The sequence below is a fragment of the Rutidosis leptorrhynchoides genome, chromosome 2, assembly GCF_046630445.1.
Source record: "Rutidosis leptorrhynchoides isolate AG116_Rl617_1_P2 chromosome 2, CSIRO_AGI_Rlap_v1, whole genome shotgun sequence".
Taxonomy (NCBI): domain Eukaryota; kingdom Viridiplantae; phylum Streptophyta; class Magnoliopsida; order Asterales; family Asteraceae; genus Rutidosis; species Rutidosis leptorrhynchoides.
The window spans coordinates 4,980,120-5,007,405 of NC_092334.1; the positions used below are offsets into that span (position 1 = coordinate 4,980,120).

General features: G+C 35.7%; 2 protein-coding genes across 6 annotated transcripts; both read left to right on the forward strand.

The window, feature by feature from the left end:
• Window positions 1-1,431: 1,431 nt before the first annotated feature.
• Window positions 1,432-14,577, forward strand: LOC139894270 (putative E3 ubiquitin-protein ligase LIN-1). Of its 5 annotated transcripts, XM_071877469.1 has the most exons (16): window positions 1,432-2,261; window positions 8,423-8,659; window positions 9,130-9,212; window positions 9,332-10,477; window positions 10,579-10,723; window positions 10,979-11,221; window positions 11,632-11,938; window positions 12,056-12,180; window positions 12,283-12,399; window positions 12,817-12,948; window positions 13,057-13,179; window positions 13,306-13,416; window positions 13,516-13,662; window positions 13,767-14,012; window positions 14,145-14,190; window positions 14,275-14,577. In XM_071877469.1, exons 1-15 carry the CDS (start codon window positions 1,476-1,478, stop codon window positions 14,160-14,162), a joined length of 3,966 nt encoding a protein of 1,321 aa, XP_071733570.1. In that variant the 5' UTR covers window positions 1,432-1,475; the 3' UTR covers window positions 14,163-14,190; window positions 14,275-14,577. The 5 variants fall into 5 exon arrangements, with proteins under 5 accessions (XP_071733570.1, XP_071733569.1, XP_071733572.1 ...); XM_071877468.1 differs by having other exon boundaries at window positions 14,145-14,577; XM_071877471.1 differs by lacking the exon at window positions 1,432-2,261 and adding an exon at window positions 7,951-8,144 and having other exon boundaries at window positions 14,145-14,577.
• A 421-nt stretch (window positions 14,578-14,998) lies between these two features.
• LOC139890503 (peroxiredoxin-2B-like) lies at window positions 14,999-16,416 on the forward strand. The gene is made up of 3 exons (XM_071873378.1): window positions 14,999-15,198; window positions 15,837-15,916; window positions 16,053-16,416. The coding sequence occupies exons 1-3, from the start codon at window positions 15,044-15,046 to the stop codon at window positions 16,304-16,306; spliced, it is 489 nt and encodes a 162-aa protein (XP_071729479.1). The 5' UTR covers window positions 14,999-15,043; the 3' UTR covers window positions 16,307-16,416.
• Window positions 16,417-27,286: the final 10,870 nt, after the last annotated feature.

Below are 27,286 nucleotides of genomic sequence, written 5' to 3' on the forward strand. Positions count from 1 at the left end.
AATTAAATATTGTGAGTTTTGATTTTTTTAAGAAAGAATATAGTTAATCAAGCAGCCGGCCAAGACGGCAAGTCTGAGACTACCTTGCCGGTATAACTCCCAAGACTCTAGTCCCTGAAAAAGTACCAAACTACCCCTCTTTCGTAGACAAATGTCACTTCATTTTAAAGTCCAATGCCAGTACATTATATTATATTTATATCTATATTATTAGTATTTATTTTATTATTTAAATTGAAACGTATATATTGAAAAGTGAAAAGGCAAAGTCAAATTTTGTGGACATAAATTAAGAGTATAAAAACTTTTATTTTTTTATTCTAACTGAATTTGTAAAAATAAATAATAATTTGAAATAATTCAAAAATGAATACTCAAAATGGGACTAAGGGACTATAGTAGTGTATGCATCAGCATAAATCTTAACTTCGTATTAAGCGCTTGGAGCTGTTGATCGAGTGTTAACATGAGCTTTTTCTTGACGGCGGTTAGAAGTCACTGATGGGGTTCGAAAGCGACATCGAAACTCACTCACTCGATCATTTCCTTATTCGAAGTATTACAGTCATACCGCCCCTCGACGTCCGCAACCTCTGAGGCCCATGAACGAGCAAGTAACAAAAAGGAAAATTTTGTTGCAAGTGGGAGTCGAACCCTGACCTCCCATTATGAATATTAAAGCAACCACCACAACGCAAACTCTTTATTAACATGAGCTGAATTGGCAACAATCTTATTGGGTTAATTTTTTTTTTTTTTTTTTGATATATTGCTTTAAGCTTATTCGGTCAACGAGACTGTTAAACGAAATTAGTAGGTCATATGACAAAGGCTCTTGACCCATGTGAAAATGATATTTTTGGCCATGGAAATGGGATAAATCTTATTGACATATAATGGGCTGCTTTGATTATTAAAGAAAGTAATAGTTATAGTTTAAGTTTATAGAAGGCATATTGATTGAAACTATTGAGTTGTTGTAATTCTTGTAATTTCTAACCTCTTTCTACTTTTTTTAATGTTAATATAATTCTGCCTTAAAAAAAAATCTTATTGACATAAAAATATGAAGATAATAGATTTTGCTTATATGATTATAAAATAATACTCCCTCCGTCTCACTATAAGTGTTCACATTTGACTTTTAAAGTTTTTTTTTGTAACCGTAAATATCTTTATTTGTGTTATATAAAAATTTCTATGAATTTATTGGGTTTTAAACGCGATTTTATGGGTATAATTTTCATCAAATAATATATAACACAAATAAAAATATTTACGGTAAAAGTAAAAAAAAAATAAATAAATAAAATTGAAAGTAAAATGTAGAGAGAGATGCTGCGAGGGTAAAATCATAATTCAATCCGCCGTCCCATATAAATTATGGCGCCAATACCAAAATTCAGTTTATTTGTAAATTGTAATCTTTCCCTTTCGTTTCACATTCTTTCAAACTCCGGCCACCTCCAACCACCATGTCCACCACCGAACAAATTCTTGAACATACAACCGCCTTTCTAACCGAAACACTCGCAAAACAAGACGTCCGCCGTAGTATATTCACCACCCTCCGTACCAAACTCAGTCCATCCCTACAACTTAACATCAAACAACTAAACGTCGCAGCTGAAACACTCGAAAACGCGATAACTACAACCAATTTATCGGTTAAATCATCGTCCTTACGGTTATCTGAAAAGCTTCTTCTTTCACACCCCCAAAACATATTTTCTTATTTTTTATTATCACTTATTTACACACTTTGTGAACGTCACATTGATGCTTCAATTAGTTTGTTACATGTATTTGAAAATGACCCATTTATGGCACGATCAGAAGTCGCACCCCAAGTGTTTGAAGATATGTTTCTAGTACACTTTGTTCCTGTTCTTGAATGGTACAATGAGCAAAGATCACGAATTTTATCGACTATGTCTTTGAATGAAGGATATGAAAGTGAGGAGAATTCGGTAGTAATGGATTCGGTTGTGTCGTGTACTACTTTATTGTCAAAAATGAACGGTGACCAAGCTTCAGAATTGAAGGAATTAGAGAGGGATTATGAACAGGTTCTTGATGATAACTGCAGGGTTTTTGTTGGTTATTTTGTTGAGATTTTGGAGAATAAAGATGGGAATCGAATTAGTGATCCTCCATCAGTTGTGCTTGAAGCGGTTCATAAGCAGGATAAATATGAGTACAACAAGCATAATCAGAAGAGCACATTGACTAAATTTGGATCGAAAAATGGACGGTATAATGTAATGTTCATTTTCTAGCTTATATCTTTTTTATGATCCAAATACGACGTTCAAAAAAGCAACTTGACCTTACTTAAAACTTAATGAAGTCGACTTTATTGAGTTCAAACTAAAATATAAGTATGAGCTTAAAATACAAAGCAAATTAGTTCTAGTCTTACTTTTGATTCTAATGCACATACTTTTGATTGATCTAAGCTTTAATCTTTCTAGAGCCTACATCAACTTCGAGCTTATGTAAGACCATCGAATTTAGCTCCAGTTAGTTCGAGAAGCTCTTAAAACTTTGCCTCAATTTGTAGATGATGCTTATTGTGTTAAGTGTTGACCATAATACTTTCACACAACTCAATCTAGGATTCTTTGAACTAGATCATGAGATGCAGGTTATGATAATCATATCACTGGTAAACTTTACTACGGTAGAATGGTCAAGTTAGACACATTGGTCAAGAGATTCAGGACGAAATTGCTAGTTTTAACTCGAGTCTGAGTTAGCTTGACTAACCAACACCATTTTGGCAATTTTTCTTTGTTTTTTCCAAGTAGTTAGTGTATTTAATATGATCACATTAACTATCTACTCGGAAAAATAATTTGATCTGTTCTTTATGTAAATGCTAATTAACAAAATATAAGCATTTTGAATCCTTATACAAATTTTGACCTGTTCTACCTATCTCCCATGTTGGATTTAAAATATAACCCAAATCGGTCTATTAACGGAACTAGAGTTCTTTAAGTTTTGTTTAACTTTTGTATATTGTCTTTATTACAAATTAGTCATTGAAGATGGTCCACCAGGCTTGAATTAGTCAATTTCTTTGAGTCTGCAACAATTCATCTTGACTGGGTCAATTAAAAATCAGAACCAATTAGTTTGTAATATGTCTCTTTAATGACTGATTTTAATTATTTTTTGATTAAGTATTGATCTTTTTGATACTATTAACTTTTTATATTATTATTAAAGATTTTCTCTCTCCGTACAAACTTAACGTTCACAAGAATCATATCACATCCAAATTTTTGCCTGTATATAACAATCCAATAGTAGAGAATTAATAGTCACCACCATCACCATCTTACTCGTAATATCCTAAGGATCCTAACCGAACTAGCCTTGCCGGTGTCGGAGCTACCACGCGCCGCCAGGAGCAACCGCCGGAGGTGGGTTTATTCCGACGAACTAACGGCGTGTGGAATATCACCGCCAACCTATCTTGCCAGGGACTGTTTTTTCGCAGAGGAATCAACTTCGTTTCTGTTCTACGGCTCCACTCGGTCCCGTCGGTCACCGCCGCTTACTACCGGAAATCAATTTTTCCGGCCGGTTACCTCTTTCCCTTTTTTGTGCTATCTGCTTTTCATGTTATGCTGTTGTTTCCGTTTACATATTAGATTGCTTTTTCTTCTATATCCTTATTATATCTACTATTATATCTATACGTATTTCTATATTTATACGGAGTATCTATTATTTATATCCTATTCTACTGTTAACGTATGGTGGTATTTTACTGGTATATATTTTAATTTATTTCATTTGTGTATTACCTTTTTATTTTAGTCCATATTTACATAATAAAACTAAATATTAAATTAATATAGAAACATACTGCTTTATTTCCTCACTTCGTTTGTATCTTATTTGTGGTATTTTGGTACAACTGGTATTCCATATTTTTTTTAGTGTACTTTTGGTTGTGCTGATTTTAGGTAGCATTTTTTTATTTTTTTTATTTTTTCACTTGTTGCGGTTTACTCGACTTGCATAGGGTAAGATAGACACTAGGCATTCTCATGGTTACTTGAGGTCATGTCCTTCTTGTTCAGGGGCGGGTAGGTCCATAGGGCTTAGAAGTGGAAATAGGTTAGTTAAACCGGTTAGGATTAGAGCAGGTAGTTGGAATGTGGGGACTCTGACCGGCAAACGGTATGAACTAGTGGAGACTTTACGCAAACGTAAAGTGGACATTTTGTGTGTCCAAGAGACTAGATGGAAGGGTCGAGGGGCGGCTAAGGTCAAGGACTACAAGTTGTGGTTCTCGGGATCGAGAGTAGCTAGAAACGGTTTTGGTATCATTATAGGCCCACCCTATAACAATAATGTCGTGGAGGTGGGTAGACGGAGTGATAGAATTATGTCGGTTACGTTAGTTATCCAGGAGGTGACCTACACGGTCATAAGCGCTTATGCACCTCATGCGGGCCTGGGAGCAGCTGAAAAGAGACTCTTTTGGGAATCGTTAGACGAGGTTGTGAGGAGGTGCCCCCCGGACCATCGTTTACTTATTGGTGGAGATCTAAATGGTCATATAGGAACAGATGTCGAGGGTTACCCGGGTGCCCACGGAGGCTTTGGGTATGGAGTAAGAAATGAAGAAGGGTTCTCTATTCTCGAATTTGCAGTTGCTCACGATCTGGTTGTGGTGAATTCATTTTTCAAGAAGACGGAAGCTCAATTAGCGACTTTTCACAGCGGGGGTCATAGCACCCAGATTGACTATTTGTTACTTCGCAAAGGGGATTTTAGGAGATGTAGGGACTGTAAGGTCCTGAATGAATTGACATGCTCCTCCCAACACAGACTGGTGGTCATGGATCTGGTTACCCAGAGACGAGTCACCAAGAGTGTCAGATTCGTCCAACCTAAAATCCGGTGGAAGAAGCTGAGCGGTGAGAAGGCAGAGACTTTTAAAACTGCTGTTGTAGGAAGATTTGGTGCAGAAGTGGAAATGGGACCCCAGAATGATGCTGACCAGATGTGGAATTGTCTAGCGTCCACCATTAGAGAAGTAGCCAAGGAAGCCTTAGGTGTGGCACTAGGAACATCGAGAGGACATAAATCTGATAGAGAATCATGGTGGCTTAACGACGAGGTTCAAAGCAAAGTCGAGATCAAACAACTAAGGTTTAGGGAGCTCATCTCTTGTCAAGAGGGGACTCCGGTTAATAGACTTAGGGTTTTAGAGAGATATAAAGAAGCCAAAAGAGAAGCTAAGAAGGCTGTAGCTCGTGCAAAAGAAAAGGCATACGAAGATTTGTACATGAAACTAAACTCCAAAGAGGGAGCAAATGATATATATAGAATAGCCAAAGCTAGGGAGCGAAGGCGCAGGGATCTAGATAACATCAAGTTTATCAAAAATGAAGGTGGTCAAACCCTAGTAAAGGAAGACGAAATTAGGAAAAGATGGGAAGAGTATTTCTCATCTCTTTTCACTGGGGGAAGATCTCAGCGTTACGAAGAGTTGCTAGGCTCTGATAGAGATCAGTTCCGGAACAACATAGAGTGTGAGAGGATCAACGAAGAGGAAGTAAGATTGGCACTACGAAAGATGGGGAGAAATAAAGCTGTGGGGCCAGACCAGATCCCTATTGAGGCGTGGCGGTGCCTTGGAGATGATGGTGTTAGGTGGTTGACTTGCCTTTTCAACAAGACGCTTCGAAGCTCTAAAATGCCTATGGAGTGGAGGGTGAGCGAGACTATCCCCATCTATAAGAACAAGGGGGACGCTCAAAGCTGCAGCAACTATAGAGGCATAAAACTACTTAGCCATACTATGAAGCTTTGGGAGAGAGTGATTGAGACTAGAATGCGAAGCGAAACAAATGTTTCGGAAAACCAATTTGGTTTCATGCCAGGGCGCTCGTCGATGGAGGCAATCCATATTATTAGGAACCTAATGGAGAAGTATAGAGAAAAACAAAAGAACTTGGAGATGGTTTTCTTAGACTTGGAAAAGGCCTATGATTGCGTTCCACGAAACTTGATTTGGAAGACCCTTAATGGTAGAAGTATCCCGAGTACATATATTAGTGTTATTAGGGATATGTACGATGGGGCGAAGTCTTGCGTTCGAACGCCGGTTGGAAGTACCGAAGTCTTCCCAATAGAAGTAGGCTTGCATCAAGGTTCGGCCCTCAGCCCTTTTCTTTTTGCTTTGATCCTTGATGAGCTTTCTCGAGGGATACAAGAGTGTATCCCTTGGTGCTTGATCTTTGCCGATGATATTGTGCTTGTGGCCGAATCTAAGGAGGAGCTTAATAGAAGACTGGAGCAATGGAGAGTGGCCTTAGAAAGTAATGGTTTACTAATTAGTAGACAAAAGACGGAATATCTTAGATGTGATTTTGATAGGATCATTGAACAAGAGGATGGAGTGAACATCTGCATTGGAGACCAGATCTTGCATCCGCAAACCTCGTTTAGATACCTAGGCTCGATGCTCCACAAATCGGGGAGGATCGATGAAGACGTGACACACCGTATTAAAGTAGGGTGGATGAAATGGAGGGCAGCGACTGGGGTCTTATGCGACAAGAAGATCCCTCTAAAGCTGAAAGGGAAATTTTACAAGGTGGCAATTAGACCTGCTATGCTATATGGATCAGAATGTTGGCCAATGACGAAGGCACAAGAGAGAAGGATGGAGGTGGCAGAGATGAGGATGCTGAGGTGGATATGCGGTAAAACAATGCTAGATATGATCCCAAATAGCGTTTTTAGGGAGAACCTGAAAGTCAGAAGCATCATCGACAAGCTAAGAGAAGAACGACTTCGATGGTTTGGACATGTGAAGAGGCGACCCCCTACTGCACCTGTTAGGAGAATCGAGGCACTGACGGTTGACGGAGTAAGGAGAAGGGGTAGACCTACTCGTAGGTGGGATGATAGAATTAAGCTCGACTTGAAGGAACTTTTATTGACCGAGGACATGACTTCTGATAGGCTTACGTGGAGGACTAGAATTAGAATAGACGAGTAGGTTGTTGTTTGTTTTGCGTTTGTGGGTCTGTGTGTTTGTGTGTTTACCTGGACCTCTTCTTGGTTTTGTGTATGTATGTATGTGCTGGTTCGTATGAGTTTGTTTGGTTGTAGGGTATGTATGTTTGCTTGTGTTGGTTTGTTTGCATGTTTATGTTTAGGGTTTGGGTTATGGTTGCTAGCATGTGATGTAGGTATGTTTTTGGGTATGCATGTTTATGTTTGTTGGTATGCGTGCTTTTTTGTTGGCCGTCATGTCTATGGTTGTATGCTCGTATGTTCTCGTATGTATGTATGCGTATGCAGGTATGTTGGTATGTAGTGTAGCATTTCCCGTCATCCCTTGAGCTTCGCACGGCAGTCTAAGGTACGTTCCCATATATATATATATATATATATATATATATATATATATATATATATATATATATATATATATATATATATATATATATATATTTATATTTTATGGCTCTACTAAGTGAGTCAACGGCAAGCATCGATTTATTGGCGACTTTACCGCCACTTAGAGCCTAAATTAAACCCCAGGCATGATGTAAAACCCATGAAGATTTGATCTCACCATTTTCATGGCGTCTCGTTTGTATCGTTTTTTTTTTTTTTTTTTTTTTTTTTTTTTTTACTTTCTGGCCGGAGGTCCCTGGAAGCAATCTCTCTATCTGACGAATATAGAGAGAAAGGAATTTCTCTACTCTTGGGAGTGTTACACTCGGGGTGGAGAAATGATCGCTCTTTATTCTAGGATAGAGGAAGGATTGTCTACGATCAACCTCCCCCATACCCCACATTGGTGGGATTGGGTATTGTTGTTGTTGTTGTGTATTGATCTTTTTGATCTCAAATATAAATAACTTCATATAAATTACAAGCAAAACTATCTCAATATAGCGCATCATGTATCAGCTATGTTAACATACAACTCAATTTAGGACTTAAAAACCATAATCAGTGAATTCTTTGTTTTTTCGCTTCTAGTTTAAATATCATAAATAAGGACTGAGTTCAATGTCCTTCGCTCTTGCGACTTCTTGTTATAGATGGTAAATTTGGCTGGTGGGTTCAGATCAACATGGGTCAGATTGACCTCTTTGGTAGTTGGCACTTTTTTCTGAATCTAGTGAATTATAATATTCCAGTATGATCGCCGGACTTATTACTAAAACAACAAATGTGGTTCATTTGACCCGTTAATAATAATTTATAACCATACAACCCATTTTCACATGAATGCTCTCAAACTGCAACTCTACATGCTATGATTTTAATGGCACTTTTTCTGTAAGCATATGCATGGATACATATATAAACTATGATTACAGACTATTTACAGTTATGATGCATGACCGTTTTGTTATTTTATTTTGTGCAGCCAATCTGGGCTGATGAAGGAGAACAATCAATTGGAACCCAAATGAATAAAAGCAGCAAAAATCTCTTAAAGTTTCCATCTTTTTTCCCAGAAAGAGTCTCTCCTAGAGTTTTGACTAATCAAAGATCATCTTCAAGATTATCAAAACCAGCACCATATAACAAAGATTCAGATTCAGAACCCGATGATAATAATTGTTGTTCCATATCTTCATCCGATTCAGATACAGAATTATATGTACTAATTAATTTACACATGGAAAACGGGTGGATCAGATGGGTTGGGTAGCAGGCCAAGTCTGGTCATTTTTCTGCGTGTCAAAACATGTCGGTTCGGATGGTTTTGAAACATAACTTTCCAACCTGAAATATATATTTTTTAATAAAATTAGTATCAAAAATTTAAATGACAGACTATAATCTATATATAAAATGGTTCAAGAGAGTTTATGCAATGAAGTACACTTTTGACAAGTTCAACCCATTTCATCTGTTTCCTTTTTTAGCTATTACTTTCTCTTTTATGTTGAACATATCATGAATCGACCAATTAATAAGTAATAAGTTAATGGATTTACATATTCCATTTCCATAGAAATTTAGAAATTGAAGGATACAAGAAAGAAATAATATTCTTCATTGTTTGACTGAGTTACTTAAGCAACAACTTGTCTTACAAAGGAAACTGTCTTATTCTGTTTTTACAAGGACAAAAACATTGAAATGTCATCATTGGACACAAAGCAAACTGAGCCTCAGAAACAGAAGCAGTCCATCATAACAGAATCAAGGTAAGATTTTACATGTTTATAAACTAATTATCTTTGTCTCACGTATTTCATAATCTTAATTATTCTCTTCTCTTGCTGTGAAAAAAAAAAAAAAAAAAAAAAAAAAAAAAAAAAAACAGTTTTGTTGATCCTCTCATGGAAGACTATGATAACCCGATTAATGAAGGAAAACATACACCCCCTAAAGATTTTGTTTGTCCAATAACGACCCATATAATTAATGATCCGGTCACTCTAGAAACGGGTCAAACGTATGAGCGGAAAGCCATTCAACAATGGTTAGAAAGAGGAAATTCTACTTGCCCGATTACTAGACAGAAGCTTCATAGCACTCAACTTCCAAAAACAAACTATGTGCTTAAAAGACTAATAGCCAGCTGGAAAGAACTGAATCCTAGCAATTCGGGTTCATTAGAAAACGAGCCCGTTTTTATCCCTCAGTTGAATTTTACTTCACCCGACAGTGTGATCAGCCAAGCAACTCTTGATGGAACAGTTAACGAACTAAGGACTTCGATCGCTAAACTTTGTAGTTCTGAAGTGTTAAAAGAGGCGGAAACAGCGGTTTTCAAGATTGAAAAATTCTGGCAAGAATTACCCGAATCAGGCATGGAAGTTGAACTCCAAACTATGCTTTCACAACCACCTGTTATTAACGGTTTTATAGAAATTCTTTTTAGTTCTATTGACACCCGAGTGTTAATAGCGACAGTTTACCTCCTTTCTGAGCTCGGGTCACGAGACAACAATGTGATCTCGACCCTTACACGGGTTGATTCAGATGTCGAATGTGTCATTGCCCTTTTCAAGAAAGGTTTATTCGAGGCTGTTGTTTTGATCTACTTGTTAAGGCCATCCACTGCTACTCTCCTTCAAATGGAAATGATTGATTCACTTTTGAGTGTCGCTAATAAAAAAGATGATGAGTTTTTTAAAATGTGTGTTAAACCAAAAGCTGCATCAGTTTTTCTGTTGGGACAGATTGTAACAAGTGGTGATGATGGTGCTGTTTTTGAAGTTGTTAAAAGGGTTATTTCTGGTAACGTGATTGAATGTATTATTAGCAGTTTACAATCTGAGTGGGTCGAAGAAAGAATGACAGCCGTTCGTATATTGCTGAGATGCATACAAGAAGATGGAAAATGTAGGAATGTGATTGCTGATAAGGCCGAACTTGCTCCAGTTTTAGAGATTCTTGTTGGATCAAATGACAAAGATCAGTTTGATATTGTTCAATTTCTTTCTGAGTTGGTTAAACTCAACAGGTAATAATCTCATAAATTTGATATTATTGATTTATGAACGTATAACTACGGTTACTTACCAGTTACCACCTCTTTCTTATTATCATTTTTTCAAAAAATAGGAGAACATTCAACAATCAAATCCTACATATCATTAAGGATGAAGGAACTTTTAGTACAATGCATACACTCCTTGTATATCTGCAAACAGCTGAAGCGGATCAACTGCCTGTAGTCGCTGGTCTCCTATTACAACTAGACCTTCTGGTTCGATTCTATCACTCTTAGTGGTGACAAGGTGGTCGGGTTAGTAAACAGGTTGAAATGGGTTAACATTAGTATGGGTCGGTGGGTTGGACAAAACACTTTTTGTCCATTTTTAACACGTCTATAAATAATTACGGAGTATTACATTAACAATGCAGTAAAAGTAGAGTTTGGTAACCTTCAATCCATTTGACCCGTTGATGGTAGAACCACGACCCAAAAAATATGAGTTTTTACATGTATCTTTTCTTGCAGGCTGAACCAAGAAAGATGAGCATATATAGAGAAGAAGCTATTGATACATTAATATCATGTCTTCAAAGTTCAGATAGCCCAGCATCTCAAAATGCTGCTGCTGAGACAATTTTGTCCCTCCAAGGCCGATTCTCATCATCTGGGAAGCCTCTCGTTCATAGTTATCTTCTTAAACAGGCTGGACTTGACAAAAGTTATCGATCTACAATGCGAAAAGAACAGCTCACGTACAATGTGGGAGAGGTCAATAACCTTTTTCTTATGTAAAACTAATCCGGATTCATTTAAGTCAAAATGGGTGGGTCAAGCAGTTGGATAATGGGAAGTTTTTAATGTCCAGATTAATCTTTAACTTTTGTGTTCGAATTTTTTTCTCATAAATTTTGCTGGCTTAAAATGAATTATGAGTTCATGAAACCGTCTGAATCATATTAGCCAACAAGATCAGATTATTATTGAATTGATACATTACTTTAGATGTATTTGATTCACTTATTATAAATTAGTTAAAAAAATTGAACAGAAAGTGTTTAGGCTCAACCCAACACAATCGCTATGACCCACACCAAACATTACATGTTTGACCCGTTTCCCAATTTGTACATATTTTCCTACTCTGATATTAACATTATCAATCAATTTCAACTGAAAAGGAAGAGGAGACGGCTGCTGAAGAATGGGAGAAAAGGGCAGCATTTGTTTTAGTGAGCCATGAATTTGGTCTTATATTTGAGGCATTATCAGAAGGACTAAAAAGTAAATATGCAGAAATTTGTTTGGCTTGTTTTGTGTCTGCAACATGGCTCGTACACATGCTCACACTTCTTCCTGATACGGGAATAAAAGGAACAGCACGAATCTGCTTGCTTGATCGCTTTGTGTCCATCTTCAAGTCTGCAAAAGACACACAAGATAAAGCTCTTTCAATGCTTGCTCTTAGCAGTTTTATTCATGATCCTGGTTCGCATCTGACTATAAAATTTTTATTAATTTCCTAAAAAAGATTCAGAAAAACACATATGAAACTTCATACTTCATCCTTTTACAGTGTACATCTCATCTTTGCTCGATTTTCAGATGGATTGACGGATATAAAAACACATATGAAAGATATATTGAAGGGTCTACGAGAGTTTAAGAAGTCATCAACAGTTGCATTTGAAATGCTTAAAGTGTTTTCAGAAGGGAGTGAATCTAGTGCTGTGAGTTTCTTTTGTTTTTTGTTTTTTGTTTTAGGCATATAATGAAACCGTAAAGTTGATATATTGCCATGGTTACTAACTAGCTGTTGTTCATCGGCATAGGATCTATGGAATCATAAAGAACTATCCCAACAAGATTGCATCACTAATGGAGAAGTTGTATCTGTTGTATGCGTTAAAGACAAGATCTTTTCGGGCCATTCAGATGGTACAATAAAGGTAACTACTTACCCATTAAATATCAATTTTGAGGTGGCAATTACAACCCGCTTACTTATTAGTGAATCAATTTTGATGTATTTTATCTAAAAGGGCCAACATGAAACAATGTAGCTAAAATGACTGGTTGAATTGGGTAAAGTAGCCAGAAGTTTCTGTCTAATGCATACAACATCCTATCCATTTTATCATAAAGATTTTGATTAACACTATAATAGTATTGTTTTCTGTAATTAAATTAATCTTTCATGAATTTAAACATTGGACCAAAAATGTTAGACGGTTGACCCACCCGTTCAGACTCTCTACCTGCAGTACAACTGACCTGTTTCAGTCCAAACTGTTATGACCCGCCCATGTTTCCCCCTCCAATGATTACTTAGCCTGTAATTTGATTGTTTAAGTGAAATGATGAAGGTTTGGACCAGTAAAGGTAGTGATCTGCATCTGATCCTAGAAATCCGAGAACACTCAAAGGCAGTCACTAGCTTGACTGTTCTACCGTCCGGGGATATACTATACAGCGGTTCACATGATAAAACTGTCAGGGTAAAGCTCATTTTTTTAGTTTGAATTCTTTCTATTTAGATTTAAATTATTTATTAGTGCTTGGATTATTAAATCTTGAATTGTTGGATCACTCACAAACAAAACTAGGGGTGGTCGATTAGCAAGGATATGATTCAATGTGAACAAGTGTACGACGTCAAAGATCATGTTAACAATCTGCAGGTAGCAAACAGCATATCATGCTTCATCCCTCAAGGCGCTGGAATCAAGGTGTCATTTTCTATAGATAATTAGTTTTATAATGCACTTCCTAATAAAGATGCCAACAATATGTTTTTGTTATATACTATGACATCCGTTTGAGTAACCTAACGGACCTACAAATTGTTTCATCAGATTCATGCATGGAGTGGAACGTCGAAGCTACTTAATTCTAGTAAATATGTCAAGTGTTTGGATCTTGTTCAGGGGAGATTGTATTCAGGATGTCACGATAATAGCATTCAGGTGTACTTTTCAGCCTGATTTTCTTTCATGGTTCCTTTTTTCTGGGGTTAACTGTGATCTCATTGTTAATGATCATACGTATGATATGATGTTTCACAGGAAATTGACTTGGCAACTGGCACACTCAGTAGTATTCAAAGTGGCTCAAGAAAGCTAATAGGAAAATCAAATCCAATTCACGCCTTGAAAGTTTACGATGGATTCGTATACTCAGTCAGCCCTTCTATAGAAGGAACTGCATTGAAGGTATGTTTGACCATCATCATTATTTTGATTTTAATTAATATTAATATATAAGTTGTGTTTGTACATTCATTCAAATTTGACCTTATGGATATGTTTGTTTGAAGATATGGGACGCTACAAACTACAGTTTAATCCAATCGGTGACGTTGGGGAGTGAAGTACGGACAATGGTGATTAGCTCAGATATGATATATATGGGTTGCAAAGGTGGGATTATCGAAGTTTGGTGTAGAAAGAAACTAAGTAGAAAAGAAACACTACAAACTGGTACCAGTTCTAGAGTTCTCTGTATGGCCCTACACCCCAATGAAGATGTCTTGGTCATTGGAACCTCGGATGGCAGACTTCAGGTAATTTAAACCATCCATAATTAAGTAAGTGGGTCGGATTTACCACCTCTTACTTTACTTAGCCAATTGTTGGTCCAGTTTAATTATGGGTCGCATCTTGACTTACCATCTTGTTGTTTGTTTCTTCTGTAGGCATGGGGAGTGAGTTGAAGATATGTCTTGCTGTAAATTATGGATGGTAAGATGATAGAAACATGAACATGTTTCATGTTTGGCTCATATATATATTTGTTTAAAGATGATATAATTTCTACATGTATAGTTCTAATTATGCGTAATGGCGCTGGCCTTGTGCTACTACCGGTTGGGATTCTCAAAGTGACTCAGGCAATATTCATGATGGCTGTAGAGATTTGAGTTCTACATATTGATCTGTAAAGCATTGGTATTGGTACTGTATTATTTTAATTAATATTAATAAACTGGGTGTTAAAATATCCGTCCTTAGGTCACTAGGAAAACAATTGTGTTATACTCTACTGCTGTGACTGTGATTGTATCTAATGATTCTTTGGAATGTTTGTTGTACAGAATCTTGTTCATATATCATATATGTTGCAAACCATATTTTTTTGTCGTATAACTTGATACATTCATAATTTTATAATTCTCATAATACTCCGTATAGTATGACATTACTAAGAGTGCGTTTGATAAAACTGAATGAGTTAAAATTACCATTTTGCTTTCTAATTTTATGTGGTAAATGTCGTTTAACAAAGTAGGCAGATAATTGGGCCTTTGCCCAAAGGCCTAATTGCTAGTTAATAAATATGAGTCACTCTGGTTATAACAAAAAAAAATAAAATAAAATAAAATAAAATTCCCAACTGGGCCCAAAGAATTAATTTAATTAATACTCCGTATATACTGTAATTCATTACGAGTAATAGGTATCCGGTCCATAACAAAATTAAACACTATAAATAAGGCTTAAGCACACATACATACCAACCTAATGCACACTGCATTTGCCCCCATTCGTGTCTTATAACATTTTTATCAAATCAAATAATTTGGATCTGATTCAAATGGCTCAGATTTCTGTTGGTGATTCAATTCCTGATGGTACTGTTGCTTACCATGATGATGAAGATCAGATGCAGAATGCATCTATTCATTCTCTCGCTTCTGGCAAGAAAGTTGTCATTTTTGGCGTTCCAGGCGCTTTCACTCCTACTTGCAGGTATAAAAAAATATACACGTTTATTATCTTTGATCATCATGTTATACTATCTTATATTATATGGCCAAAACTTTGTATCAATTGTCAATTGGATCTGTGTTATGTTTATTTTTTAGGTGGAGTAATACTATAATTATTAATTTTCTGAATGTATATATTAAGTACGAGTAATTAATACAAGAAATACATCAAATTTTGGGACATCTTGTAAGGAGTCGTCATGTTTTTCTAAACCGGCAAATAGGAATCAAGGATCTAACATCGGAACATGTCACATGTGTAATAAATCATGATAAGAAAATGTGTTTTGCTAATTTGTGCCCGTCACACATTAAGGTGTTGATATTTCTTTATTAATAACATTTACATTTAATGCCCGTTGATTTAATATAATGTGTACCTTTTAAATACGTATATTAAATATTATTTACAAATTCTAATATTTAATGAAATTATGGATTCATTAGACGCATAATGGAATCTCAACTATGCTTCACAATAGGACCCACTTTTAATATTTCATGTGAGACAACGTACATGACAAGTTATGTTGATCTCAACATGGAAATCTCAATCCATGTTTTGTTTATTTATAAACACGTAACTTAATTGTGTGGTTCAAAAAAATTTTGGAACAGCATGCAGCATGTACCCAGTTTCATTGAAAAATCTGATGAGCTGAAATCAAAGGGCGTAGAGGAACTTCTCTTAATCAGTGGTATGCTTCTTCATCTTAATTTGTTTTTTGTATAAATCGTAATTCGTACATGTTTGAACCCTGTATACATAATGCAACTCATGTAAAATATTGAATTAAATTTGCAAGTTTATCATTTAATTAATTTAATATGCAGTGAATGACCCATTTGTGATGAAGGCATGGAAGAAGTCGTATCCAGATGCAAAGAATGTGAAGTTTCTTGCTGATGGATCTGGATCCTACACTCGTGCACTTGGGCTTGAGCTTGACCTTTCTGAAAAAGGGCTCGGCGTTCGTTCAAGGCGGTTTGCTATGCTTGTTGATAACCTTAAGGTGGTTGCTGCTAACATTGAAGAAGGTGGAGAGTTCACTGTTTCTGGTGCTGATGAAATCCTTAAGGCATTGTAAAACTCTATGTACTTCAATACCTTACCTTTAATTGGGCCAATAATATTACTGTAATATATGTCTAAGTATCAAAATCTAAATTTATGGGTATGTTTGAATGCTTATGAACTATGAACTAAAATAAAATAAAATTAATTTCTTTATGTTATTAGCCCTGTCAGCATTAAAGTTATGCTCATCAATTCGATCATTGGTGTAACATCCCGCGTTTTTCCGTTAAATTTAATTTTAACACCGTCTTTTTTTTTTAAAACATAATCTTTCGTATTTAAATTAATAGTTTCCGTGAGTAACGTTCATTATATTTCCGCTATTTAATTTTGACATCACCCGTTTACTCGAGCGTTTTAAAAATATTCGTTTGGTTAATTCCCGCACCCGCTTTGAAACTTGAGGGACAAATCTTGTCACTTGGCCAAATTGGAGCAACTAGTCACCACCTCCCACCATTATCTCCTCATTTCTTTTCTTTCTTCTTTTCTCTCAACCAAGAACTCCCATTCTAAATTCTTCATCATCTTCAATCATCATCCAAATTCAAGCAAGGAATCAAACATCAAAACAAATTGTACTTTTGGAATCCTCGTTTCATCCTCTTCGATTTGATACTAGTCTCATGGCATGGGGTAAGAATTTCTCATGAAACCCTAACTTGTTAAATTCGTTTTTAGACTTGTCAAGTGGTTAATTAGTGTCTATGGCTCGTAGGGATGTCGTGTATGTAATTTGTATGCTCGTTCTTCGTGTTTTGAAAATATGACATGAACACCCAAATGGGTCTAGCTTAATCTTGAGTTTTGGTTGCTCAAATGATGTTATAAGATAAAGTGTATGTGTTAAAAGTGTTAGTTACTTCATTAGCTTCGTTTTGATATGTTGGATGATGAAAAACTAGCTCAATAACATGAAATGTGTTTTTGGTGAATCGATTATCGTTTTGGTAGGAACTTGATGCGGTTGAATGCTAGTTGAGACACTTGTTTGAATGTATGCTAGTTAACTAGTTAAATTGTATGCGTAAATAGCTTCGAAATGGTGTGATGTATGCTAGCGTTTGATTAGTGAATCATAAGTCTCATTTGTGTCGAAATTGATTTTGAAACGATAACGTGGCTAGTGATTTTGACGTAGTAAATGTTTATTGAAACTTGGAATATGCGTCTAGTTGCAATGTATGCGTTATTACCTTCAAAACGGCATATCAATTGTATGTTAAAAGTTCCCGAATCATAAAATGCGTTTCTTTGATTTTTGGTTGAAAATGATGAACTTTGATGATGTTTTCGATTTGGAAATTGTCGGTTATGATCTATGAAAAGTGTTTAGTTGTATTCCTTGTTAAAATACCTTTCCGATGATATAAGATACATGTTCAAATTGTTTGCGGATCATAAGATGTGGTTATTTGGTTTTAGCTCGTGCATACTTTGAAAAACAGAAAAGTGTCTGCCCAGATGGTGGCGCGGCGCGCCCCATCCCCGCGCGGCGCGCGGATTGGCCTGGCCAGATTCTGCTTTGTTTGGCGCATTTCACGCGAAATGTTTGACTAGCTGTCGACCTCCGATTCACATGAAACTTGTTTTAATATACTTGTATATGAATAATTAGCATAGAAAAATAGTCTGGGGCCCGACCCGAATGTGTTGACTTTTTCGTTGACTTTGACCAAGTTTGACTTTTAGTCAAACTTAACCAAACTTTTATGCAATCGTTCTAACATGCTTTTATACGTGATTCTTGTATGAAACTTGACAAATTGATCCACATGCTATATTAAATCGAGTCGTAACGAGCCATAGGACTAATTGAACACATTTCACCCGACCTTGTGTCGTAACCGGTTAATTGATACAACTTATTTGTTTAGGTCAAGGCTAAGCAACTATCATGCATACGTTACTTTGTGAAGTACTTTTATACTCGTGCACTCGAGGTGAGATCATAGTCCCACCTTTGCAAATACTTTTATTCTTTTAAATCGTGGGCTGAGAAACATATACATTACATACTTATATACATTTCACATGTATATATACTTTTCATACTTTTATACTTTGAACACAAATACGAATACAAAGATACAGGCGAGTTAGAACAAAAGTCCTCAATCCAATTATCATTAGTTCCACTTGCAGGGTGTAAGTGTAAGCGAGTGATTATGTTGTGTGGCCATACGGGTTTAACGAACCCTCATTCAGACGGTTCGCTACCGTTAGTGGATGAAATATAATTTCAACGTGCATAGTGTATGTTCTAACACTATATTCAAAATTCAGAGGGAAGATTCAGTTAAGCTTTGGTAATTGGGTGCTCGCAATACAAACTACATTCTTCGGAATAAATACGATTTGGATAATCATCTATACAAACTATTGTGGTTCAAAATATACTTTTACAAATACATTTATGATATCACCAACGTTTTTCGTTGACAGTTTTCTATATGTTTCTCAGGTTCATACTTGGCTATTTGATACATGCTTCTGCGTACACTCATACTTGCTTGGGGTCAAGCATACATGCATACACTCTGATTATTTGCTTGGAGTCAAGATACACACATACATACGCTAGTGATAGCACTTTTGGATTCAAACTTTTGTTTACATACTTACGCTATTTATAGCAACTGTGTTTTTCAACTTATATTATGTCGCAAGTTATTTCATTTATACTTTATGACTTTTGTAAACTTAGACTTGTTGTCGAACGGTTTTGTAAACTAAACTTGCAAGTCTTGTACCTTTCAAATGAATGCGACATAATTTTGGTCAAACGAGTCTCATATAGGGACTACGACCACGCAACGGGACCTAAGTTAACGGCGCCGTCAATAACGGTTTTGGTCGGGTCTTACAAGTGGTATCAGAGCGTTGGTTGTAGGGAACTAGGACGTGCATTAGTGTGTCTAACAGAGTCGTTAGGACGCATTAGTGAGTCTAGACTACAACCGGATAGTTAGCATTTGCATTCTGACATACATTTGCTATAGATAGCACTTACTTGACTACTTGTGCATTATACTTGAATCATTCTTAGGCAAACTTTTTAATGGTACCCAACCTTCATCATACGAACTCGTATTCCGCCACTTTTTGGTAACACACGTAAATTCATGATTCATACACGTATGGATGACGACGACTTCATTAGTCACACTTGTTCGAGAACTCTGTCTCCCAGATTGTTATTTGCCACCGTTTCAACTTACTATCGGGTTCCCACTGGTGTTTCTTACTATCTACTTTTTGGCGTTACTACCATCATTACTCTAGGTGAGTATCGTCATCAACATTTATCGCTACGGTTGCGTATTACTTGTTATCATGACTCGTTACTCTTTTCATACCTAAATACAATATTGTTTGAATCGAACCTATTTGACGTGAACAATCATTTATACACTTCCCACGGGGAAACGCTTCCTTAGATTTGCAGAAATTCTTTCGATTTAATATCAGTCACGTTTGAGACGTCGTTACATTTTGTTCATTTTAGGTCTTCACGATGACACGAACTTGAATCTATGGAGTGATGTGGGAATGGAGGTATGAGTTAGCGTAATATAACGGCACTCGATCAACGTGGTTATATTACGGTAAGACATACCAAAGTTCTAGTGACGCGTGATGGTGGTTAGACTCGATCAACCTAAACACCACCATGTGCCATGTGCATGACTTCATCTTTTCATGGTTGGACATCCGAAAACTCCGAGAATATTTATAACAACCATACCGGGGACACACCTTCAATTATTGTCAAATTATATTTATGCTTCCGAATGAATTACCGATTCCATTCGACTTCAACCGTATGTCACACGGGTATACTAGCTCGTCCTCGCACAGTCTTATTGACTAACTACAATTTACTCGTTATGCTCACATCGGGGCGGAAACTTCTCTTGCATCACCCTCGTACTTCCGGTTCAGGAGATCCTTATTCTAAATTCTCAATGGAGAGCGACTCTTCACGTCATACAAGTATTCGCCGCGAGGGTGGATAGTCCTAACAATCGTTTTCAAAACCCGATAAGAACTTGCCCCGACGAACGTTTTTGGAAACCGATAAATCTTCTGCGACGCGAATTTTCTTGAGAAACTTGTCCTAGCTACGTTTTCAACTCCTAGCAAACTTGTTCAAACATACCTCACAGAAATGTGTTTCACTTCGGATCGAGATCCTCGTTTCATTTCTAGATTTTGGAGTACCTTACAAAAAGCCTCGGGACCGCATTTAGACATGAGTACCGCGTAGCATCCACAACCCGACGGACCGAACAAACATGCGATTTAAACCTTGGAAACCATAATACAAGTTTGTATTACCAACTTCAAATTTACTTGAGAAAAGTATTTTCCTTAAACCGAATCCTCGTACTACAATGATTTTCATTCGAGTTTTAACGTCACTCCTTTTGAAACCACATGTGACCGGAAACGTCATTCTCCTTTGTCGAACCAAGTAAACGATGATCAATTCACCGGGGCCGAGGTTATTCATGAGCAACCGAGAAAAGTTATTCATATTCAGGTACAACCCTACGCGACTCGTAATCACCAAGAGCTACGCCGATGTTAGACGTAAACATTTCAAATTCCACGTGGGAAACCGCGTCACGTTAAGAGTCGCACCTTGGAAAGGTGCAATCCGTTTCGGGAAAACGTAGGAAGCTAAATCCGCGATATTTTGATCCTTTAAATTCTTGGGGTGTTTTGGACCCGTCGCTAGCCGTTTAGACTTTTCCGACTCATTTTGGGTCTCCGTTTATCCTACATTCGATGTGTCCACTTAAGGACGTGTATTGCGAAACAAGAACTTGTCATTTCTTTTCGATGAGCTTACTATCGACAATAAACTTCATTCCTAGGAGGACCAGTTGAAACCATGAATCGTGAACCCAAACTCTAAGACGACGTGAAACCCCGACCGTCAAAATTCGTTGAAATACCCTAGGACGTACTTCTCCCTCACTCGTAGAATTGGCAACGCAAGATCTCGAGGAAGATTCAACAACTACTACTTCCAACTAAATTTCGGGACGAAATTTCTTTTGAGGTGTGGATAATGTAACATCCCGCGTTTTTCCGTTAAATTTAATTTTAACACCGTCTTTTTTTTTAAAACATAATCTTTCGTATTTAAATTAATAGTTTCCGTGAGTAACGTTCATTATATTTCCGCTATTTAATTTTGACATCACCCGTTTACTCGAGCGTTTTAAAAATATTCGTTTGGTTAATTCCCGCACCCGCTTTGAAACTTGAGGGACAAATCTTGTCACTTGGCCAAATTGGAGCAACTAGTCACCACCTCCCACCATTATCTCCTCATTTCTTTTCTTTCTTCTTTTCTCTCAACCAAGAACTCCCATTCTAAATTCTTCATCATCTTCAATCATCATCCAAATTCAAGCAAGGAATCAAACATCAAAACAAATTGTACTTTTGGAATCCTCGTTTCATCCTCTTCGATTTGATACTAGTCTCATGGCATGGGGTAAGAATTTCTCATGAAACCCTAACTTGTTAAATTCGTTTTTAGACTTGTCAAGTGGTTAATTAGTGTCTATGGCTCGTAGGGATGTCGTGTATGCAATTTGTATGCTCGTTCTTCGTGTTTTGAAAATATGACATGAACACCCAAATGGGTCTAGCTTAATCTTGAGTTTTGGTTGCTCAAATGATGTTATAAGATAAAGTGTATGTGTTAAAAGTGTTAGTTACTTCATTAGCTTCGTTTTGATATGTTGGATGATGAAAAACTAGCTCAATAACATGAAATGTGTTTTTGGTGAATCGATTATCGTTTTGGTAGGAACTTGATGCGGTTGAATGCTAGTTGAGACACTTGTTTGAATGTATGCTAGTTAACTAGTTAAATTGTATGCGTAAATAGCTTCGAAATGGTGTGATGTATGCTAGCGTTTGATTAGTGAATCATAAGTCTCATTTGTGTCGAAATTGATTTTGAAACGATAACGTGGCTAGTGATTTTGACGTAGTAAATGTTTATTGAAACTTGGAATATGCGTCTAGTTGCAATGTATGCGTTATTACCTTCAAAACGGCATATCAATTGTATGTTAAAAGTTCCCGAATCATAAAATGCGTTTCTTTGATTTTTGGTTGAAAATGATGAACTTTGATGATGTTTTCGATTTGGAAATTGTCGGTTATGATCTATGAAAAGTGTTTAGTTGTATTCCTTGTTAAAATACCTTTCCGATGATATAAGATACATGTTCAAATTGTTTGCGGATCATAAGATGTGGTTATTTGGTTTTAGCTCGTGCATACTTTGAAAAACAGAAAAGTGTCTGCCCAGATGGTGGCGCGGCGCGCCCCATCCCCGCGCGGCGCGCGGATTGGCCTGGCCAGATTCTGCTTTGTTTGGCGCATTTCACGCGAAATGTTTGACTAGCTGTCGACCTCCGATTCACATGAAACTTGTTTTAATATACTTGTATATGAATAATTAGCATAGAAAAATAGTCCGGGGCCCGACCCGAATGTGTTGAATTTTTCGTTGACTTTGACCAAGTTTGACTTTTAGTCAAACTTAACCAAACTTTTATGCAATCGTTCTAACATGCTTTTTGATAATGCTAAAAACGAACATATATTTCATAGCATTATTCCTCAAGAAAGACAAGCTTTTAGTTGCAATTGTTCTATTTACAAGTGATATTCGTTTAAATAATAAAAGGTGAAGACAAAAGACAGATTCGACGATTTGAAGACGCAAACGACCAAAAAGCTCAAAAGAACAAAAGACAATCAAAAAGGTTCCAATTATTGATAAGAAACGTCTCGAAATCACAAGAGTACAAGATTCAAAACGCAAAGTACAAGATATTAAATTATACGCGAGGACGTTCGAAAATCCGGAACCGGGACTAGAGTCAACTCTTAACGCTCGACGCAACGGACTAAAAATTACAAGTTAACTATATATATAAATATAATATAATATATAATTAATTATATTAATTATATATATATTATATATATATAATAAAAACCGTCGGCTGCCAGAAACTCCAAGGGTGTGAAATGAAAATACCTCTCCGCGACTCGCGGAGTTTGAAGGGCTTTTTGCCGCGAGTCGCGGAGCCCCAAAATTCATTTCTGGCTATAAAGCCAACCGAATTCTGATCGAATTACACATCATTTTTCATCTCTCTCAATATATACGAGTAATATATATTTATATTTATAATTTATATTTTAATTTTAATTATAATTCTAATAATAAGGGTATGTTAGCGAATGTTGTAAGGGTGTAAGTCGAAATTCTGTCCGTGTAACGCTACGCTATTTTTAATCATTGTAAGTTATGTTCAACCTTTTTATATTAATGTCTCGTAGCTAAGTTATTATTATGCTTGTTTAAAACGAAGTAATCATGATGTTGGGCTAATTACTAAAATTGGGTAATTAGGCTTTGTACCATAATTGGGGTTTGGATAAAAGAACGACACTTGTGGAAACTAGGCTATGGGCTATTAATGGGCTTTATATTTGTTTAACTAAATGAAAGTTTGTTAATGTTAATATAAAGATTTACAATTGGGCGTCCCTATAAATTACCATATACACTCGATCGGACACGATGGGCGGGGTATTTATATGTACGAATAATCGTTCATTTAACCGGACACGGGAATGGATTAATAGCCACTAGAATAATCAAAACAGGGGTGAAATTACATTCAAGGGTAATTGGTGTAATTGTTAACAAAGTAGTAAAACCTTGGTTTACACGCAGTCGATAACCTGGTGTATTCATTAAACAAAGTATTAAAACCTTGTTACAATTCGAATCCCCAATTAGTTGGAATATTTATCTTCGGGTATAATAATAATTTGACAAGGACACTTGCAATTTATATTTATGACTGATGGACTGTTATGGACAAAAACCAGACGGACATATTGAATAATCCAGGACAAAGGACAATTAACCCATGGGCATAAAACTAAAATCAACACGTCAAACATCATGATTACGGAAGTTTAAATAAGCATAATTCATTTATTTCATATTTAATTTCCTTTATTTTATATTTAATTGCACTTCTAATTATCGCACTTTTATTTATTGTTATTTTATCGCACTTTTAATTATCGTACTTTTTAATTATCGCAATTTTATTTTTCGCAATTTTTATTATTCGCAATTTCATTATCGTTATTTACTTTACGCTTTAATTTAAAGTCTTGTATTTATTTTATATTTTACATTAGGTTTTAACTGCGACTAAAGTTTTAAAATCGACAAACCGGTCATTAAACGGTAAAAACCCCCCTTTATAATAATAATATTACTTATATATATATTTGAATTTTTATAAAAGTAAACTAATATAGCGTTGAGCTTTGCTTAAAGATTTCCCTGTGGAACGAACCGGACTTACTAAAAACTACACTACTGTACGATTAGGTACACTGCCTATAAGTGTTGTAGCAAGGTTTAAGTATATCCATTCTATAAATAAATAAATATCTTGTGTAAAATTGTATCGTATTTAATAGTATTTTCTGCTAAAATTTAATAGTATTTTATACCCCCCTGCTTTGACATCAAGTATTTTTGGCGCCGCTGCCGGGGAGCATCTTAAAAACCTGAAGCGCAACGCTAATTAAAAAAAAAAAAAAAAGATTTTTATTTACTTTTATTAAAAGTCGTTTTTGTAAAAATTACGTTTTAATCATTCAAAAATATAAAAAGAAAAACAAAAATATAAGTATTTTTAGGATTTTGTTAAATATTTAAGTTTTATAAGTTTCTTTATCTTTATTTTAATTTATAAAAATATAAATTTTATTAAAAATCGTTTATTTAAACTAAAAACAGAAAAAAGAAAATAAAAATAAAAAAATATAGAAAAACGCGTAAAAACAAAACCTGTCAACTGATTTCTGGATCCCCGCGACTCGCGGGGTTTTCCTCTTTATTCACCGCAACTCGCGGAGGGCCTCTGACACTCGGACAAAAACCCTAATCACGGGTTATTATTTATTATTATTATTATTATTATTAAAACCTAATTACTATTATTATTATTATTAGATTTAATTTTACTTTTTATTTAATTTGTTGTATTTTATTAAATTAGTTTTAATAAAATTGTATTATTTGTAGTTTTATTAAATAAATAATATAAAAATAATATTTTTATAAAAATTGTACTTTTTACAACTTTTTGTATATTTGATATTTTGTACCTTTTTAATCGTTGTAGCGTAATATTTATATTTTTAGCTCATAATTAATTTTAAACTTAGTTTTTGCTATAGTTATTTTTACTCCTAGATTTTTAGGCTTTGCTGTAGAATTCCTTAAGTGCTTTTTCTTTAGACTAAGATTTAGGTGCTTTATGATTTTGCGACGCCTTTTTAAGTTTTAGTTTCTTTTTAAGTTATTTCCATTTGGGATTTAGTTTTTCCTGTAAGCTTTAATATTTTTAGACCTTTTACTATGTATCAATTATCATTCCAATTAGTAATTTCAATTTGCGATTATAATTTTAAGTTAGTTGTAGTAATAAGGTTAAATTAGTTAAGTATTTTTAAGTTTTGATAAGTTTCTTTTATTTCCGTCACCTTTTATTTTTCAACCATTTTTTTTTTCTTTTTCGACATTTTTCGACGCGCAATCTTTTTCTCTCTTATTTCTCGCCATTCTAGTTTTAGGACTTAGAATTTTATTCTACTTCTTATCTAAATTTCTAAAAATTACGAAAATTTATTTTGAGTGGTTAAATTGATAGACATCAAAATTTTCTGGTTCGTAGTAATAGTTGGATTTGTACGTGGACCGGGTTATTGGAGCCAAACAGTCCTCAATTATATTGAGACCAAACGAATCCTGCCCCTCTGCTGCATCTTTTGGCTATTCGAAACGTGGGCAAAATCAGAAAAGTCTATTGATTGGATAACTTATTATAATTTTTCTTTCCTTTTAAAAACTAATAGGATATTCAGTGAATGCACCGAGCAAGACGTTCATCACCTTTTGTACGTTCACCACCTGTAACTCGATCAAGACATCGTTTAACAAATATAACCGCCGTTGATTTTTCTTTAGAATCGTCATCCAGTCGACCAAGTACTTCAGTTCAAATTTCTGATAATCCATTTTTTGAACCCGACCTCACAATTGAGAATCCAGAAAATATTCAGGAACGGTTCATAGATCCTGAACCATTAAACTTTCCTCCGGAACCACCAATCATTCAAACAGAGATTGTTGAGGAACGAACTATTAAATCAGAATCATTCAGTGATACCGATTCAACAAATTCAATTATGGAGAATCTGGAACCTTTAAGTATGGAAGACCGAATGAGAGCTAAACGCACTGGCCAAGGTCACGCAATTACTCATCCAGACATTAATGCGCCAGATTATGAAATCAAAGGACAAATTCTACACATGGTGACTAATCAATGCCAATTTAGTGGTGCGCCGAAGGAAGATCCAAATGAACATCTACGTACCTTTAATAGGATCTGCACACTATTTAAAATCCGAGAAGTGGAGGATGAACAAATATATCTCATGTTATTTCCCTGGACTTTAAAGGGAGAAGCCAAAGATTGGTTGGAATCGTTACCTGAAGGGGCGATCGATACATGGGACGTTTTAATTGACAAATTTCTTAAACAATTTTTTCCTGCATCTAAAGCCGTAAGACTTCAAGCAGAAATTGTTACGTTCACACAGAAGCCAAATGAAACTCTATATGAGGCGTGGACAAGATATGGAAAGTTGTTAAGAGGATGTCCGCAACATGGTTTAGACACCTGTCAAATAGTACAAATATTCTACCGAGGATGCGACATCACTACAAGAAAAGACATAGATATAGCAGCTGGTGGTTCTATTATGAAGAAAACCGAAACTGATGCTTACAAAATTATTGATAATACTGCTTCCCACTCACATGAGTGGCACCAAGAAAAAGATATCA

Bases quoted from the DNA above. Each gene is read 5' to 3' on its own strand.
- LOC139890503 (XM_071873378.1), top strand. From the start codon at position 15,044: ATGGCTCAGATTTCTGTTGGTGATTCAATTCCTGATGGTACTGTTGCT. The intron at 15,199-15,836 runs GTATAAAAAAAT...ATTTTGGAACAG, and splicing joins GCTTTCACTCCTACTTGCAG to CATGCAGCATGTACCCAGTT. The intron at 15,917-16,052 runs GTATGCTTCTTC...TTTAATATGCAG, and splicing joins GGAACTTCTCTTAATCAGTG to TGAATGACCCATTTGTGATG.
- LOC139894270 (XM_071877468.1), top strand. From the start codon at position 1,476: ATGTCCACCACCGAACAAATTCTTGAACATACAACCGCCTTTCTAACC. The intron at 2,262-8,422 runs GTAATGTTCATT...TATTTTGTGCAG, and splicing joins CGAAAAATGGACGGTATAAT to CCAATCTGGGCTGATGAAGG. The intron at 13,663-13,766 runs GTATGTTTGACC...GTTTGTTTGAAG, and splicing joins TAGAAGGAACTGCATTGAAG to ATATGGGACGCTACAAACTA.